At 35.1% G+C, this 19721-nt stretch overlaps 1 protein-coding gene and 1 long non-coding RNA gene across 3 annotated transcripts; both read left to right on the forward strand.

The window, feature by feature from the left end:
- The first annotated feature begins 7751 nt into the window (after nt 1-7751).
- LOC141671213 (uncharacterized) lies at nt 7752-10586 on the forward strand. Its single transcript, XR_012555009.1, has 3 exons — nt 7752-7955; nt 8303-8356; nt 10393-10586. It is a non-coding gene; the product is annotated as an uncharacterized LOC141671213 (long non-coding RNA).
- Nucleotides 10587-14211: 3625 nt separating this feature from the next.
- On the forward strand, nt 14212-18141 carry LOC141671100 (putative nucleoredoxin 1-2). 2 transcript variants are annotated; one of them, XM_074477219.1, is made up of 6 exons: nt 14212-14342; nt 14782-14962; nt 15066-15605; nt 15770-16330; nt 16414-16880; nt 17844-18141. In XM_074477219.1, exons 2-5 carry the CDS (start codon nt 14795-14797, stop codon nt 16858-16860), a joined length of 1716 nt encoding a protein of 571 aa, XP_074333320.1. In that variant the 5' UTR covers nt 14212-14342; nt 14782-14794; the 3' UTR covers nt 16861-16880; nt 17844-18141. The 2 variants fall into 2 exon arrangements, with proteins under 2 accessions (XP_074333320.1, XP_074333321.1); XM_074477220.1 differs by having other exon boundaries at nt 14218-14337.
- Nucleotides 18142-19721: the final 1580 nt, after the last annotated feature.

Raw genomic sequence — 19721 nt, forward strand, 5'->3', positions numbered from 1 at the left:
CTTAGTGTGGCTTAGTACAACTTCTATTTTTAATGACATACTTACTGTTAGCATTGTCAAAAGTTGTCAAATTTAATGGCATACTACACCTTTCATGAGCACTTTCAACCAAGTTCAGTTAATTAAAATAAATCTATAATTATCTTTTTTTCTATATATACCTATGCTATCTATCTATGTTATATAATTATGAGAACAATTTCATACAGGTATTTAGGTTTCAAGATGTTTTTTTTTCTAGTGTGTTTGTGAAAGAAGGTGAGAAGTGTTTTGAGGAGAGTTTGGTGGTCGATTGTGTTGTTTGGACTACGATAATTAATGGGTTTGTTTTGAATAGGTGTTTTAATGAGGCTAGAGTTATGTTATTGAAAATGAGTTTTTTAGGGTTGGACATTAATGAGTTTTTTTAGTGGTATGCTTGGTGTGTTGTTTGATGTTGTTGAAGGGGAGTCAATTCACTGGTTTTTGGTAAAGATGGGATTTTTATGTGGGTGTTCAATAATGCACTTATGAATATGTATAGTAAGTTTGGTTATAAGGTGTGTGCTTAAGGTGTTTTGATGAAAATCCGAGACCCGATGTGATGTGGTTTCGTTGTCCGGGAGGGTTTATGTTGCTGATGATGGTGTAGAGGCTTTTAGTTTGTCTGAAATGTGTGTTGTCAGAGGCTTGGAAATTAATGTCTGTTGGCGGAGCAGGCAATGCAAATCCATTCCATCAAACTTGGCTTCAGTTCAGATGAATCTATGCAGACCTGTTAAATGTCATCATATGGAAATTCAATGGGATTACTGAAGACTGTTTTTGAGATTGATTTTGTGAATATTGTACATCTACGTAAAGTACATGTATCCATGCTGGATGCCATGTTGATGGTCTGAATATTCTTGAAGCAAGAGGGAATCTGTGCTTGGCAGTTGATCATGTGACTTGTATTGTACTATGCTTTTCAAAGCTTTCGGCATCTTCGACAATTATAGATCATCATGGGAAAACTTCTCATCTTTTGGTTCTGAAATCGGGTATGGATAAAAGTATATTCATTAGGAGTGTTGTTATAGATGCTTATTGCAAGTGTGGAAGTATAGGTGGTGCAGAGACGGCTTTTAGAAATAAAGATCAACACAATGTAGCAGTTTGGATTGCTATGATGATGGGATATGCGCAGTGTCAAGTGTACAACTTATCAAGCGCAAAATGCCTGAACGTGGGCTGCAACCTGATGAGATAACTTAACTCAGCTAGTTCCTGTTGTCATGCAGGACTGGTAAATGAAGCAAAATATCACTTGATTCTATGTTTAATCTTCATGAAGTTGTTCCATGTTTAGAACACTACGCCTGTGCAGTTGACGTGCTAGGTCGAGTCGGTCTCTTTGAAGAGGCAGAAATTTGTCAAATGTCTATTCTCCCTGTTGCCCGTATATGGAAAATTCTTTTATCAGCATGCAGTCTTCATGGACACACATTGATCTAGGACAATTTGCGGCAAGCAAAATACTTGGGCTGCAGCCTGAAAATTTCATGTCCCATATTGATAGGTTCCGCAGGAGACTTCTGCATAGTTGAAGTGATGAATCTACTAAAGAATGGGTAATTGATTGCGTGCACTGCCGCGTAGACTGGCTGAACAAGGGAAGAAGTGGCTGAGAGAAGATGATGACGGGGACTAGGAAGCCAGAATTAGAAAAGATAAAAGTTCCCCAAAATTTGTGGATAGGAGAAAGTGGTTGAGACTAATCAGAAACGTAAAAGCAAGACTAACTAATCAGAACAATTCAACCATTCAAGATTTTCGAATTCTAAATTTGAACAGTTTGGAGCCAAATACTAAACAGGTATTCGTTATTGGTCCGAGTGGTAGCGCAACTAGTATCTTTACAACTGGCACTGATGTTTAAGTCCTAGTGTGAAGTTCTACCTAGTTATGATCAGAGGATTTTGTAAAGAAGGGTTACTGGAAGAAGCAGATAAAATATTTATGGAAATGAAAGCTAGTAGCTGCATGCCAGATGATGTCCCTTACAACACACTTATCTGTGGCTGCTTTGGGAATAAGAAATATGACAAAGGATGTGTGCTTATAGCTGAGATGGTTGCTCATGGTTTCGCAGCGGATGCCTCTACCACCTCCATGGTATTGGACTTGCTCAAATTAAAAGGGCAGGGCCCTGCTCTCCTTGCTCAAAGCAGGTAGTTTCTTGAGGTACATTATAGTTTTAAATTTCCAACTCTTTGTACAAGTTCGCCATAAAATTCAAAGGCAATTATAGCATTGTTATATTGTACGTACTATTAACTGTCCGTAGTACTAGTATCTTTTAAACTGTCACTGATGTTATAATTCTGTCTGTTGTTTTTGCACTCAGAGTAGTATATCTCTTGTTATGTACTAAAATTACTAAATTACAAATGATTGGAGTTTATAAATTCTTAATTTGCTGAATATCATATTTTGAAATGGTGGTCTTGTTTTGTCCGTGCATCGTCTAATGTCACTGTGTCCTAATGCTCATTAGGGACAGGGTATCTATATATTGGCAGTACTGTGTTTGTTATCCGACTTGTACATGTTATCCATATATCTTAACAAACCTTGAGGCACCATAGTAAAGATTTATATTTAACTTTCCTTATTGATAGGAATTGTGTTCCCCTGTTTACAAGTTTAGAGAATGATTTTTTCCCATTTTGTTGATCGATCAGTTAACAATACAGCTACTTTTTTTTGTTAAAAGAGCGGGATGGCCCCTCCTCTCTTTTCATAAAAAATTCCTGCTCCAGTTACATGAAAGAAAGGAGTTTGTTAAGATACAAAATACTTTAAAATTGCTCTAATATCCACACTTGCTCTAGACATTCCTTGGTTGATTCCAAGTACTAGTATCCTATCAACTGTCATTGTTGTGAATTAGTTTGTTCTTCTCCTACTTACTCCTACTTAAGAAGAGTATCTTTCATACGTTTCGTATTATTCCTAAGCACAGTCGAAGTTGATTTAACATAATTTTTCTGAATACCTAATCTCGAATTGCTGGTTGTGTGTTGTATTTGTACATATTGTCTGTAGATATTTTGACTAGGTAGTATGTTGCGTTCTGTCGTACTAAGACTACAACTATTTGCTGCTCTTGTTAAATGAAACTGTACTCAAAGATATGCTAGAAATAATGATTCAAAGAGGCCACTGTCCTGATAAAGTCACATATGATGCACTTATAGATGGGTATTCAAAATTGAGACAGATTTTTTTTTTGGGGGTACAGAATACTTTTAAACTGACAACACCCGTAAGAGTTTGTAACAAAATTTGAAGATTATAACAATATTGATACTGATGCAGACTCACCGTCGCAAATTCTTTCAGTTTCCCTTATAGTTGCTTTTTCAAAACAGTGACAAAATTGAGCTTGAGCCTCAGTCGAATTCATGCTCAAAATAATATATGAATTATCTTATTATTTATGAATAGAAGATGTAGTAAATGACAAGAAAGCTAACGGGATATATTAATTCGAGTAGGTAAAGGTTGTGTTGTGGATAATTCAGTTGGTACCGGCTATTCATGTGTAGCTCACCAGGTGCTTCATTTAAGTTTTTTCCAGCAGCTGTTTTTTCGTTGTTTACATTCTTAAGAGCTTTTTTAATTTGCGACTTGGTACTGGACTTATCTGATAGTTAGGAAATATCTAAATCATATGGATATCATTTTTCATCCAAAAGTGTTCCAAGATTGATTGAAGTTGTTAAACTGGGTCGGCGGAACATACATCCCTTTTAAGTTGGTATGTTTTGTTAAAGTGTTAGAATTATAGCTTATTCCAGTCTCTTGTACTATATTAAGCATGGTAATTTATGTTTTCCAAGACCAACTCTAATACTCTATTATGCACAGAGACATTGATGTATGGCCTGGAGAATAACATGTTAAAAACAGTTGGTATAACATATGATGTGGTTATATATAAAACAGTTAGTCCATATTTCCTTGTTAAGGTAGGTACTGCATAGTACACTTCATTAATGCTTTTTTTTTTTAATCTCAAAGTGCCACTGTGCCACCCTGTCAGCTACCAAGGTTATTTAAGTACCTGAAAGAAATTTAATGGCCTTTTCACAATGACTGTAGAAAAAGGTGTGAATGGGGCTATGTACATTGTGAACACAGTTTACAAGTCACCAGTATCTGATTTTAAAATATGTACGAGGATTAGATGAATTGTATCGAGTCTCATGCATCTTTTATCCGAAATGTATTGGATACCACTGGGTGACATGTCAGACCCCTTTTGAAATTAGTTGCAGATTCCTTACCAAGTCTTCAAATGAACCTCAGTTGGTTTCTTGTAAACTGGCTTTCATGTCTTCAATGTGTGCATCAATTTTAAGATAATGGAATTGTTGTACATACTAAGCATGCATCTGTAGAGGCACATTTCTGCTTTAAGTCCTTCAGGGCACATGTATCGAGTCCAGTAGCTTAGTATTAGTTTTGTTGGAGGACATCTGATTGAATGATATTGTGGGCATGAATAATTATAATGGTATTTTTAAAATTATGGGACAAATGAGGGTATATTGGAAATTTCCCTAATTTTTTAAAACACATTTTACTATTTTGTTAACATTAATTATATAGTGCTTTCTCTGTGTATTTTAATATGTCTGTTTTTTTATATTTTGTTTGACTTTTTTTTACACAATTCTAAGTAATTTAACCGTATAGATAAAATAATTTTTTTTTTTTGTAAATTAAAGATTTAGTTATATATTTTTATTCATAAAAAGAAAAAAATTAAAAATAATTATTATAACTATGCGGTCAAAGCACTTAGAAATTTAAAAGTGCGTGTACAAAAATAAAATTTCATATAATGTCATATAATAAAAAACACTAGGACTAACAAATTTTATACCAAAGAGTAGGATGAGCATTCGGTCGGTTCGGTCCAAAACCGGACCGAACCGAATAGACCGAAAAACCGAATAGTCATTTTTTCTTGGACCGAACCGGACCGAAGTTATATTATGGACCGGACCGAACCGAATTAATAGTCATTTTTTCTTGGACCGAACCGGACCGAAGTTATATTATGGACCGGACCGAACCGAACCGAAATAATTCGGTTCGGTCCGGTTTTGGACCGAATAGACCGATTTTTTTAAAAAAAATAAAATTGCATTAAAAATTAAATCACAAATTATAAATTTTAAAATATAAGTAAAGTAATGTGATATGTAGAGTTCTAATACTCTATAAATATAATTACAAATTAAAAATTTTGATTATAATTTTTTAGATATTTGTAAAATATATATAATACAAAATTATAGTATTTATGATTTGGTCTATTCGGTCTATTTGGTCCGGACCGAAATATTTGTGAAAACAACTGAACCGGACCGGATTTTATTTCGGTCTATTCGGTCTGGACTGAATAGACTGAATTTCTGAAAAATTTAGGACCGAACCGAACCGAATTAGCACGGTGCGGTTTTTCGGTTTCGGTTCGGTTTTGCTCGGCCCTACCAAAGAGAGAAGTTTCTTAATTTCAGGTGAGATTTGTTTTTGATGGAATATTGGGGACCATCCGACCAGATTGGGCCCTAAGTATGGAAAGCCCACACCCTTGATTAGCATAAAAATTATTCAATTCGAATTTGAAGAGATTTTTTTTTATGCATGTATACTTAAAAAAAGAGATCATTTTTAATTAGCATTAATTAGCATAAAAAGGTTCCATTACTGGCCCTTTATTTAATTCGAATTTGTGCCTCGCAGAGGAGATTTTCCTTAAACATGTATACTTAAAAAAAGAGATCAATAATTAATGTGCTTAAAAAAAGAGATCAATAATTAATGTACCGAATAAATTTGTAGTTGCTTGCACATGCATAAATCATTATTGAATTTTATAAGTTTATCAAGATGATATTAGTGTAGTAATTAAAGCTATTACATTTAAGAAAGTCTTGGGTTCAATTTCTTAAAATCGATTTTATTTTACAGAAACTGCCAAAATACAGTATGAAACTTTTTTACTACTATTTTTAAATTTGCTTGCGTTTCATTATTTGTAACAATACATTATGCAACCAAAAATAACATGTAACATTTTTTTAAGTTTTTTTGAAAAAAGATTATAACTTTTTTTTAATTGCATCCGAATTTGCATCAGGTTGTAGTTAAAGTTAAATTGAGTGGCAAAATCGTATTTTTGTAAAATTACTTGAAAATCATGTTTCTGCAAATAAAAACTTTAAAAAAAAATTTATTTTTGCAAATAAAACTATAAAAAATGTATTTTTGCAAAAAATAAAAAAAATCACACTTTTCAAAAAATCTCTTTACCTTAATCGTAATTGTATTTTGAAAATTATAAGACAAATAAGGATATATTGTATTTTTAATTAACATTTAATGAAGAGAAAAATTTCTTAATTTCAAGGGGTACACGAAGATGTAATGTTGGGGAGCATGAGACAAGGTGTGGGGCCCTAGATATAGAAAAGCCCTTTTAGAAACAATAGTCTGTAAAAAACACTCTTGTCTTCTTCTCTTCTCGCCGCCGCTGCTTTTCTCTCTGAGCTCTCATTTCTTTGAAAATCTAAATAATGAGTAAAGATAACTTAGGTAAGTACATTCCTCCCTGGATGAGAGATCGAGCTCGTGGTTCGTCTCACCGGAGTGGTAGTAGGGATTCGTTTGCAGGCGGTGATAGTGGTAGTGGTAGTGGTAGGGGGTCGGAATCTCACTCGTGGTTGAGGGAGGATACTTCTATGTCGTCTGCTGCTCCGGTAGTAAATGTTCCTCGGCATTCTGATTCAAGCTCTAGCTCTACTAGTGGCGGAAGACGAGTTACACTCACTCCTCTCATTCAAAATTGTTACACACAATCAGAAGCAAACCATAGATATGATGGTGATTGGGTGAAAAATAAAGAACCTGTTGGTTGTGATATAGAGGCAAGGATTAGGAATGGCAAGAAAAAGGGGTTCTTTGCAGCTGCTGAGATTGTGTATTCTGTGTTTCTGCTTGGGTCGATGAACTTGTCTCCTCGCAATTTCAACGCCGATAAACTCGTTGCAGAGCTTTATGCTCGTGGATTTAGCAAAGTTCAACACGGGGTGTTTGTAACGATTGATCGAGACCAACCGAAGGGTGACAATAGTTTTATTCAACAAGTCAAAGTAGCAAAAGAGTTGGCAATTTTGTTTAATAAGTCTCCAGATTTAAGAGCAAGAATAAGAAGTCAATGGCTGGAGCACAGGAGCAATGGTTTGCCGCATCGTGGTACCGAGTATTTGGCTGGGCAATTAATAGATGAATGTAAGTTTTTAATTAGTGAGTACATAAAACATGCACCTAGTCTAGGTTTAACGGTTGAAGAATATCTAGATTTTACTTCAACTTTATATAATCAGTGTAATCCTAATTTTGGTGACATAAACCAAAAAAAGAACTATGCATTTATTAAACCAGAACACTCGTTTGCTAAACTTAGTCTGGATAATACATTTACCAAGGAAACATTGTACACAAGGCTAATTTCAGTACCCCCTCCCAATCAACATATCCCAAACCAAGTTATTTCCCAGTGTAACAAGTCTCATGATATATGTATTTTAACTGAAGTTAGGTATTCATTTAAGTGGGAAAAGGAAAAAAACAATGTATATTTGGTTAGGTCTGATCCTTCTATAGGCTATAGATTGGATTTTTGTAGACATGAGGGGAACGATCACGTTTTTAGTTACCTTTCGGAACAAGATCGTATTGATCTCCAAAGTGCAATTTCGCAAAATCCTTCTTATGGTTTTTATGAGAATTTGACCGAGGCACAAAAAAACCAACCAAGAGCTGTTGCTGAGATATATCAACCAGAAGTACTTGATGAAGTTGGTGGATGGACGGCCGGTCGCAAGGGCAAGGGCAAGGGCAAAGGAAAGCGAAAGGTATCATAATAAGTAATTTACTATTGTTGTACATCTCCACTGTACATCTTCACATAAGACTTTTACTTTTAATTACTAATGCTACTAAAGAATTATATATAAGCAAATTAGGTTTGCACTTTGTAGTTAATGGTTTTACTGATCCTCCGTTGCAAGTTTGGGGAAACTGAATCATTTTTCATGGCTTGTACATCTGGTAACACAGAGAGAAAGTTGGAGATATAACATGTCACCACAAATTTCGTATTCTCTATGCATGCCTTACATTGCCGTACTATAGTTCTGGACAACTTTCTGTTATAGATGTATGTTTTATGGCTTTTATATGACTTGAATCATGCATGTAGGAGTGAATTGTGCACGAGTTGAAGAAGTGAAGCAACTGCGAGGTCGTTTGGAAGGTATGTGACTAGTAGAATCCTTTTTTATGTGGTATGCTTAGTAACAAATAAGGTTATACAGAAGTTACATATTTATTGTTTGAATCTCGATATCGTTAAATTTAAGCTTTCAATTTGTAGGTACTTTCCTTGTCTCCATATAAAAGAAGTTTGGATGTTTAACTTTAAAGATTACTGGAGCACTTGAAATTTGAAAACTGAAATATTGATTCTCTAATTCACCTTAATATTTAGCCTCTTTTGTACATGTACTTAGCCTATGTCAGTATTGTCCTTGTGATTTCCATATTGTGGAACATTCCCCGTGGCGCCATATTAAGAAATCTGAAGTGTAATATTAGATTATATACAAGGAGTGTAGGATTAAGTGCCTGTAATGCCCTGTACTGGAGCAACAATTATGGTAGATAGTTGTGTTCGGCTTTGCTCCCGCATAACATCTTGCATTCTGCAACAGTAAATAACTGATAGAAAATCTTGTTTACACTCTGCTTGTGTAATTAATTCACAAAGCACACCCGGGTAGGCTACTCCTTTAAAGCCTTTTTTTTAATAAATAAATATTTTTCCTACTCTAAATAAATTAAAATGTAAGTCGTTTTTTCTGAACCTTCTTTTCCTAAATCCAACAAGGTTACCTACGTTGGTTGAGTCAGGAACGCAAGGAGATAGAAAATTGCATAATTTTTTCTGCGGACATACTAATACTAACTAAATCGCAAAGCAGGCTAACACGTTGTTTTCTGTTAGAAGATCATTTGGTTGATTGGTGTATAAGTTATGATTGAAAGTCAGGTTTACTGTATACGATAAGCTGGAAGCTTATCACCTACTTTGTGGTTTGTGTGTGCTTGATAGTTTAATGTGCTTTTCTCTAGAGGTCATTCTCTTAGCTTTAGATTATTGATATACTATATCTATTTGATTCTTAGAATTTTGAAGTTCTGGACTGTGTTAAGTTTTTTTTTTTGAACAAAAGATAAGATTCAAATTGCTTAAATATAGGAATACACGGTCACATAGTTCAATCATCAATGTCACTTGAAATCTTTAAAGATTTTAGCCACAGCTACCCTAGACATCATAACATGGCTAATCAGAGTCCAACTCCGATGGCTAGCATTCCTGATAGTATTAGCTAACACTTAGAATATTCCTGTAAGAAGATTTGCAGCTGTGGAGATGGCTGCACCGGTTATAGCACACTGCACAATCTGCTCATGGGATGAATCATCTGATGTCACTCCACGGGCCTCTTTTAGCCCATAAGTAAGACCTGAGTACATCCCAGCAGCTAAACCCCTTTGCAATTACTCTTTTCGGCTGCCTTTGACCAGGGCCTTGATAGACTTCTTATTAGTTTCACCCTTGAAGTCTTGAAAGCAATTTGACCTAGAGACCCCTATCCCTGGGGGCATACCACCATTGTCACCACACTTACAATCTATTGTGGAGTAGACAAATTGAGGAATTTAAAAATATTTAGTTCTTTTAGCCTTAGAGTCATTTAGATGTAATGTATTTTACAAAATGAAATATTATGGCAATGTTGTACCTTAATAAAGATAGGACCGTTTTAGTCAATTATAATTTGTACACTTTTCTGGTAGTAACAGACTTGGTTCCCATACTTTAGTATCATGATAATTTAATTGCAATCACAAGGGCAGCAAGACTGTAATAAATAAATGTCTGTTTTGTGTTTTGAGGTTCTTTTTATGATTTTTTTCTACATGGTTTCTGTGTTTTATGTCCTAACATGCTTTTCAATAAATCATTTTTTTGTACACTTATACTGCTACTATTGACCGAGTTTTTGTGATTGCTTCCTTGCCAAATCATGTAATTCAAGAATGCAGCATGTCATATTAGTGATTACATATGTTCTTGTTTTGCTTGATGTATTGCATTCTCTGCTTCTCTCAATATGATAAGTACAGACTTACATATAGTTTTAGTATTTAAATTGTTTAATACCAGCAGCGTAGCACAGGAAGATGTAAATATCTAATCTTTCTGTTGCTTTTATCTTCCAGATATGAACTTGTGTCTTGTTGAAGCCTAATACTTTATGGATGCGGTGGGAATGAAGGCATTAGATGTTATTGAAGGAACCTGATATGTAGAATCTTTCCTTTAGATAATTCTCTATTAATTAATTATATAATCTGTCTTGTTTAAGAACCCAGTGTACGAGGTAAACCTTGTTATTTGTCCTCTGAATCCTGTTAATTGCTCTATTGAGATGTTTACAATTCTATGCTATGCTATGCTACGGTGATCGGAACTTTGAAATATATTATGTTATTATGTACTTCTATTGGGCCGAAGCAATTTTGCCAATGTTGATATTTTCTTAATGTGGCTTAATCAAACTTGTATACATAGTGACACTACCTAATATAGCTCAGGTACACCTAATAAGGAAAGAAGCCACCATTCTGTGGAGGCTCAGTTGGAAGTCCGGAACCGTAAAATTCTTGACATCTCCCCTAAAGAATCCAATAACTATAATAAACCCGATAATCGCAATGTGGAGGGCTGTGAACAACTGTTCACTAATGAACTTTCTCTCGTACTGCAATAACATGAATCACATATTAATATCAATAAAATTCAAAGTACATTGAGGTTGTTTAGTGACCTGGAACAGATAATTAAGGATAGAATTAAGACGATGACAACGGAAATGAAGTTGATTTGATTGAATCCTTGTGGTAGAGCATAAATGGTCGATCTCCATTTAGTTTCTGATGAGGACATACCAGTAGCTGGCCTTATATGTGGACTGTGGTTAAACTTCCAGCCACGGCGTTTGACAAAACATAATCTATTATCAGATTTGCACCAGTGAAGAAAGCCGCAAATTCACCTGAACAACAACCACATATCACAAATGTAACATTATAGGATAAGTATTAAGATAACCATCAATTCATACTAATCAGAAAACGCTACTAAAATAGATATTATACTTCTAACACTCCTCTCACTTGCACGTGTGAACCAAATTAATGTCCTGTTTTCTTCCTTAGATCGTTACTCATGTGAACAGGGCCGTTTACAAATATAGTGTTTGTCAGATTCGTACTTGCTCTCAGAAGAAGGTGGCCTTCACAATCAGACTGGTGCTTTAAGTATATTATCTATCTGCAGTCCTGATTAGGATGTGCATTTGAGGTAAGCCTTGTTGCAGCAAGCTTCTTTCAAGCTTTACCTTGAATCCCAGTATTGTTCTCCCTTATCCATCTATAGACATGCGTGTGGTGTTTCCCAAAAAGATTCATGCGTTCTTTAAGTCTCGACACAGTAACAGGATCAGCAGCATTCTGGGATTTTCGTAGTAGCATATTCAGGAAACTCTTTTAGTTGGATCAAGTTTATGATTTGACAATGACGTTACTGGACTTCAATTAGTGCCTGTTTTTACATTTTGTTCAGCTTAAGGGCTCTTTAATCTTTTATTTGGTCTTCCATTGAACTCTAACTAGCTTTATATAGAGCCTGTGCGAGGCACATGCATGTTCTAGTCTCAAACGTTAGAGAATTGTGTACATGATTGTGAAATTAGACTATTGTGAGCTCCGACATGTGTTGTGATCTCCTGTAGCCTGCAGGGATGACGCTCTGTGCTTGAAAGCTGGTAATTCTCCGGGAATTGCCATTGAGCATGCATGTACCTTTTTTTGGCGACATCATGTAGCTGCACTACATAGAAATAGAGCAATCTGCATATACGAGTTGCCAATAGTTTTTAAGCTGGGCATGCAGTCACACGACAGTTTCCATATCTTTCATTGCTTCAGTTGAATAATGCCTGAGAGAATCCTAATAGTATAGTTACAAATAACTAAAAAGAAGTATAAACACAGTACACCACCTCTTTAAAAGCTCACATAATACAAGGACATTCCACATTTCCACCTCTGTAGCAAATTAAGCTTTCCTTTACAGTGCCTCTTGGAGCGGTTATATTGTCACTGAGATTGAAAAATCTTCACAACTTCACAATACCTTGACTGTTAGAAATTCCGAGTGCATGCATGTACCTTGTTTTGGAGACATCCATTTTGCACTCAAGATCAAGCCTGCATATTATACACACCAGCAGTGAACAACTGTTCACTAATGAACTTTCTCTCGTACTGCAATAACATTAATCACATATTAATATCAATAAAATTCAAAGTACATTGAGGTTGTTTAGTTCTCTTCAAGAACGGAGAGAAGGGACTCATGGTTCTGGTTGTTTGATGAATATGTCAAATTCACTGTACGGAGTTGTTATAGGTGTTTACGAGGAGAGAATGAATGTGTGAATAGAGTGTTCTGGAAAAAAATTTGAAGTTTAAAGTTACCTGGAAAAGTCCTGAATTTGGTGTGGCGTGCGTGTATGAGCTGTTTACCTACGACCGATGTTTTAGTAGGTAAAAGAGTTAATATTAATGGTTGTTGTTCCTGGTGCCAATTGTATGTGGAGACTGATATACATGTGCTATTTTAGTGTTGCTTTGCTAAAGAAATAAGGGAAAATATTAGATTTAGTGACTTAGTTAGAGTAATGCCAAATGATACGGTGTTAATGATCCTTCAGAAGTTTTTTCAAGTAGGTACAAACATCAAATACTGATGATGATTCTCCTATGTTGTAGCATTTTGAAGAGAAGAAACTCTTAGGTGTGGCAGCGTGTGAATATGTCAATGTTTGGGGTGAAGTCTAAAGTGAATAATATGCTAGTTGATTGGCAACAAGCTCAGCAGAAACAAGTGACAAGTAAGTCTGAATAAATTCATACTAGGCGACGGTGGTGTAAGCCACCTTTAGGATGGGTAAATATAAACACAGACGCAGTTTATCATCTGGGATCAAACAAGATAGGGATGAGATGTGTTATTCGAGATGAGACTGAAAGTTTTGTTAAAGCCATGAGTAATATCATTCAAGGGTGTTTTCAACCTAATAAAGAAGCTGATGCCATTGAACTAAAAGAAGCTATAGTTTGGACGAAAAGCTGGAGGCAACACATGTGTATTTTCAAATGTGATGCAAAGTTACTAGTTGATGCTGTAAATGGGGAGGGAGGTGCTACCTATTTTCATTTGCTAGTTGAAGATTGTAGAGATATTTTTAAACACTTTGATGAAGTGTTAGTGTTATTTGTTCATAGATATGCGCGTATGTTGCCATATATTGGCTCAGGTGGCATATTTTATGTCAGGTCTCACAGAGCGAACTTAAAGCCTCTGATTTAGGAGGCATATTCTTCTGCCGTGAGATTCGAACTGAGACCAAGCTGAGTTAACCCTTGCAGGCAAAGAATATGTTTTTGAATGTTTCCATTAGAATTATATATGTACTATAAATAAAAATATATAATTTATTAATAATTTAATATAAACCCGTCCATTGCACGACAATCATGGTTATAAAAATCGGTAATAAGTAGTAATGGGTTTAGATATCGATTATGGATTAATCGGTAAATCGGGGATTAATCCGAACAAAAAATGGAGATATTTAATATTTAAATATTTATTAATATTCAATATATTCTTTAAATAAATTATGGAAGGATACTTTATAGTTGTGTTAAAATGCGTGTCAAGCATGTGAAAAAAACTGTAAAAAAATGAGAGAGACGGAGGTAGTATGATATATATAATTAAAAAATAATATATAAATATTAATTGGATTAAAAAAAATAAATCAGTCAAATAATTTTAAGGATTACTCGTGGATTAATCCGGGATTTTTTAAAAAATCGGGAAATTTGAGAACACTAACGAGAATACAATTTTAAAATTATTATATTAATAAAAATATTTAATAAAGGATAAATGAAAAATTAAAAGGTGGAGTAGTAATTAGTATGACTAGCAAGAGAAACGTGTGCTACTCAGTACTGAACTATTTATCCCAATAGTATTCCATTCAAATTCAGTTAGGGCTTCGTAAACCCCTCATCGATACAATCCTTTTGGTACGGTACGTTGGCTTTAATTTGATTTCGATTCGTTGTCTCCATTTATTTATGTATTGAATTGCCTCAGTTTTAAAGTTTCGTAATCTCAATTTAGTTTTGTTTGTTGAAAAATATCAGTTAATTAAGACATACATACATGCCTTTACCCATAATTCTGTTAGACAAGGTAGGATTTGATGCATTTGTTACCCCTAGAAATTTATATATGCTATTTTCCGATTGGATACGACCTAGACGAATCCATGCGTATTTCTATCTTATTAGTTATTGATAGGTAGGATAATATCATTTTCATATTATTACCTTGTGAATTAAGTGTTGACAGTTATTGATATTAGTTTGTAGCAGTTACTTCAGTGTCAAATTCTCGAGTTGGCTGTGTGTAGAATGTTTCTGCATAGTTTTTTGTATGAATTATATGTTTCTGGTGCACACTTGCAGTGCAAAAAATATAATGCCGATGCCTAGTGTGGAAGACGTGGCAAGAAAGGAAGAAGAAGATTTCAAGATACTAGCACGGGGAATCTGGTCTATTAAGCCAGTTGATCTCAATGTATCCCCCGGGGATAAGCTTTCTCTAGAATCCATTTTTTTAAATGACCCTAGACCTTCTGTGGCCAAGGTAGTATTAACTTATCATTCAGTTTGTCCTCTTTAATTACTTTCTTTAAGAATGAACTTTTGCCAGCTTGTACCATGTATATTAATATCTGCGTGGTCTATAGGCTTTTCAAGAACTATGTGGAGATAAATACGTGTGTATTTTCATGCTCCCTATGTCTGCTCGCCATACAGAATCATCTTTTCTTGATGCTATGGTACTCAGGGAAGTTTACCAAGACATTGAGTCTTCCGGTGGTAAATTCGAGGTAATTTGTGTGCCTACACATGCTAAAGCTGAGCGAAATATCCACAATGGTGATTACTACAATCCGCTTCATCACAATTTCCGAATAGAGTCGTGCACACCATTTCCTCATATGGATACGAGGGATGATATATGCTTGGAGCGAATAGCGAGGACAATCGGTCTCCCTGAGGAAACAACTTATCTTATCATTGCTCCTTTGAAGGTCAGAAGAGTTGTCAGTGTATTTGACAATGATTTTCTTCATTGGCATGGAGCTGAAGCTTATCCCTTTACCCCACAAAAGCTCAAACAACTAGCACTCCAAGATAAAGCATTGCTAAGTGGCAAACACGACTTGAGTACCCTTTTGTCGACACCTCATCGTGACTATGTTATCTCAAATGATTGCACTAAGGTACTTTAATCAGCCCATTTAAATTCGGCACATTTTAAAACTTAAGTAGACAATTATGTATTTAGTTGAGTTATATTGATGATACTTCTTATGCCGTCTCACTATATGGAATGCATTATTGAATCTGCTCTACTCACATCATTTTATTAATGGAATTGAATCAGGTACCTATTTCTGATCTACAACAAAAGACTCTTTGCCTCTTATTTTACGAAGATAATCTGGAGTGCAAAAAGCGGACAGAAGAACTTAAGCAGGTCTATGAAGCACACAAAGATTTCGAGGTGGTGGTTGTGTTCTCCCTTACTTTTGGGCATGACACTAGTCACTTGGTGGGAGCTAATGGGAAATTCAGATCAGAATTGAAATTCTGGAAAGTCTTCTGCAACATGCCATGGTTGGCACTCCCGTTCGATGACCCAAAATGTAGGCAGCTGTGGCGCATCTTTAATCGCACCAAAGTCTACAATGATTCTTGTGCATCCAATGATTCTTGTCCATCCAAGCTGATCATAATCTACTCTCAAGGAAAATACTTTAGGGAAGATGGCTTTCAAATCCTGGAGAAGACTAGATTCAAAAGTTATCCTTTCATGGGGAAGGTGGTGGGACAATGTACACTTGAAGTAAGAGAGAAGCAATTGTCCTCAATTCTGGGACAAGATGTTGAACTAATTCGTGATGAATTAATTCATGGTTGTAGGCAACAGTGTGGAATAGGGCAGGTTAGTTCTTTACACCATCTTAAATATCATAATTTTCCTTTCTGTATATTGTTTTCATATTAATAGTCTTCTTACCCTTGCAGGAAAAATATACAGTCTCTAAACTCTTGGGGGCCTCAGTTGTCTTACTTTTTATAGCAGGACCATGGTTTAGTGAATTTCTATCGGAACTAAAATATTATTTTTACACAAAATGCGAGACTCTTTATAAGTTTGAGGTAGTGTATGTTCCAATGAATGAATCTTCACCTAGTGTCCATCCGTATATGCTTGGTAGTCTTTCTCCTGTTTCTAATGAGAAGAACTTTATTCCTCTCTTCACTTACTATTTTAAAGATAAAATGACTCAAGATGCAAAAGAGAAGTTTACTTTGGCGCTAGTTACTTTTGGGCCGTTTGGGCACTATTTTAAGCAGGGAATCATCTCTACCACGAGTTCTGAAGACGCGTCTCAGCTATTTGTGGATACCTTCCCCTTTGTGGATGATGTAGACAAAGAATTTTATAAATTCACAATTCGCAACGGATAAATTTGAAAGGGGTCGTTTAGGTAATTTGCTATCATGATTTTATTGTTTGAAGAATGATTGACCTGCGTAGCACAACTTTTGTTTTTGTATATTTGCATAAAAAAGTAGATGTAAAACTTACTTCCTATAATTTATTATGGAGTAGATGTAGCTGTTTTAGCTTCTTCAGACCTAGAGTCGTCGGTCATTTTGTTCTTATCTTGATGCTACACATCAAGAACGCAGTTCTTGCATTGTATGTTTTTTATTTCCAAGGTATTTTAGTGTAATTACTTGATCTGTTATATTCTGCACAATGAGAATTACATAGAAATCTTTTACCCTAGAAAGAACCATACCAATACTTACTGTTTGAAGTGTGTGTAAGTTAATAATTTGTAAATTGTTCAACAGACCTGAATCCTATAAATTAATATTGTAGTAAATGAATTTGCAACTATACAGGCATTAACATGGCTAGCAATCGATTGTCTGTTTTGTGCATAGAAGTCATAATCAGATTGAGATTTTTATAAAGCAATCGATATTGAGCTCTTTGATTCCAATTTCTTCTTGTGTTTTTCTTTTAATGAACCAATTACAGTAGTTATGCCACTTCTGCTGGGCTATCTTTACTCTTAGTCGCCGTTGACTATTGATAATATTTTTATACATTGTCAAAAAAGTTCATACTGTAATTACTGAGTTTTTTTATTGCTGAGTTACCAAGTTATTGTGGTAATAAAAAAATTGGCATGTTAGTAACTAAATGTGTTGTTTTACTTGATGGAAAGCACAGGGATATATTGATATAAGTTGTCATCAGTTCTACTGTCAGTGTTATGTCTTCGACGCTCTCTAATTGGCTATATATGTGGTATTGGTAATTTAATTGATGTTTTAAATTTGAAGTTGGTATTATCTCTTTCTACAATTGCTATACAATTAGGTATTTTCTTGTATTGTGAATATCTAAATATCTAATTGTTGCTTTTCAACTTCAGGTATGAATTTGTGTCCTGATGAAGCCTAAAAATGGACGGATTCTGCGGAGGTGAAGACTTAACTGTTACAGAAAGTACATGACATGCAGATTGTTATTTTTTTGAAACTTCTCTATTAATCTAGTGTTTTTTAACGTCTTGTTTCAAAGCTCAATGTAGCTGGTAAACCTTGTTAATTGCCTCTGAATCCTGATAGTATTTTATGGTGTTTACAATTTTATGCTTCAGTGATTGATACTTGAAACTATATTATGTACTTTTGTTGGGCTGAATTGCAGAAGTGATCTGGTTACTATTACTTAGTGTGGCTTAGTACAACTTCTATTTTTAATGACATACTTACTGTTAGCATTGTCAAAAGTTGTCAAATTTAATGGCATACTACACCTTTCATGAGCACTTTCAACTAAGTTCAGTTAATTAAAATAAATCTATAATTATCTTTTTTTCTATATATACCTATGCTATCTATCTATGTTATATAATTATGAGAACAATTTCATACAGGTATTTAGGTTTCAAGATGTTTTTTTTTCTAGTGTGTTTGTGAAAGAAGGTGAGAAGTGTTTTGAGGAGAGTTTGGTGGTCGATTGTGTTGTTTGGACTACGATAATTAATGGGTTTGTTTTGAATAGGTGTTTTAATGAGGCTAGAGTTATGTTATTGAAAATGAGTTTTTTAGGGTTGGACATTAATGAGTTTTTTTAGTGGTATGCTTGGTGTGTTGTTTGATGTTGTTGAAGGGGAGTCAATTCACTGGTTTTTGGTAAAGATGGGATTTTTATGTGGGTGTTCAATAATGCACTTATGAATATGTATAGTAAGTTTGGTTATAAGGTGTGTGCTTAAGGTGTTTTGATGAAAATCCGAGACCCGATGTGATGTGGTTTCGTTGTCCGGGAGGGTTTATGTTGCTGATGATGGTGTAGAGGCTTTTAGTTTGTCTGAAATGTGTGTTGTCAGAGGCTTGGAAATTAATGTCTGTTGGCGGAGCAGGCAATGCAAATCCATTCCATCAAACTTGGCTTCAGTTCAGATGAATCTATGCAGACCTGTTAAATGTCATCATATGGAAATTCAATGGGATTACTGAAGACTGTTTTTGAGATTGATTTTGTGAATATTGTACATCTACGTAAGTACATGTATCCATGCTGGATGCCATGTTGATGGTCTAAATATTCTTGAAGCAAGAGGGAATCTGTGCTTGGCAGTTGATCATGTGACTTGTATTGTACTATGCTTTTCAAAGCTTTCGGCATCTTCGACAATTATAGATCATCATGGGAAAACTTCTCATCTTTTGGTTCTGAAATCGGGTATGGATAAAAAGTATATTCATTAGGAGTGTTGTTATAGATGCTTATTGCAAGTGTGGAAGTATAGGTGGTGCAGAGACGGCTTTTAGAAATAAAGATCAACACAATGTAGCAGTTTGGATTGCTATGATGATGGGATATGCGCAGTGTCAAGTGTACAACTTATCAAGCGCAAAATGCCTGAACGTGGGCTGCAACCTGATGAGATAACTTAACTCAGCTAGTTCCTGTTGTCATGCAGGACTGGTAAATGAAGCAAAATATCACTTGATTCTATGTTTAATCTTCATGAAGTTGTTCCATGTTTAGAACACTACGCCTGTGCAGTTGACGTGCTAGGTCGAGTCGGTCTCTTTGAAGAGGCAGAAATTTGTCAAATGTCTATTCTCCCTGTTGCCCGTATATGGAAAATTCTTTTATCAGCATGCAGTCTTCATGGACACACATTGATCTAGGACAATTTGCGGCAAGCAAAATACTTGGGCTGCAGCCTGAAAATTTCATGTCCCATATTGATAGGTTCCGCAGGAGACTTCTGCATAGTTGAAGTGATGAATCT

The sequence above is a fragment of the Apium graveolens genome, chromosome 7 (assembly GCF_009905375.1).
Source record: "Apium graveolens cultivar Ventura chromosome 7, ASM990537v1, whole genome shotgun sequence".
In the NCBI taxonomy this organism is placed as follows: Eukaryota; Viridiplantae; Streptophyta; class Magnoliopsida; order Apiales; family Apiaceae; genus Apium; species Apium graveolens.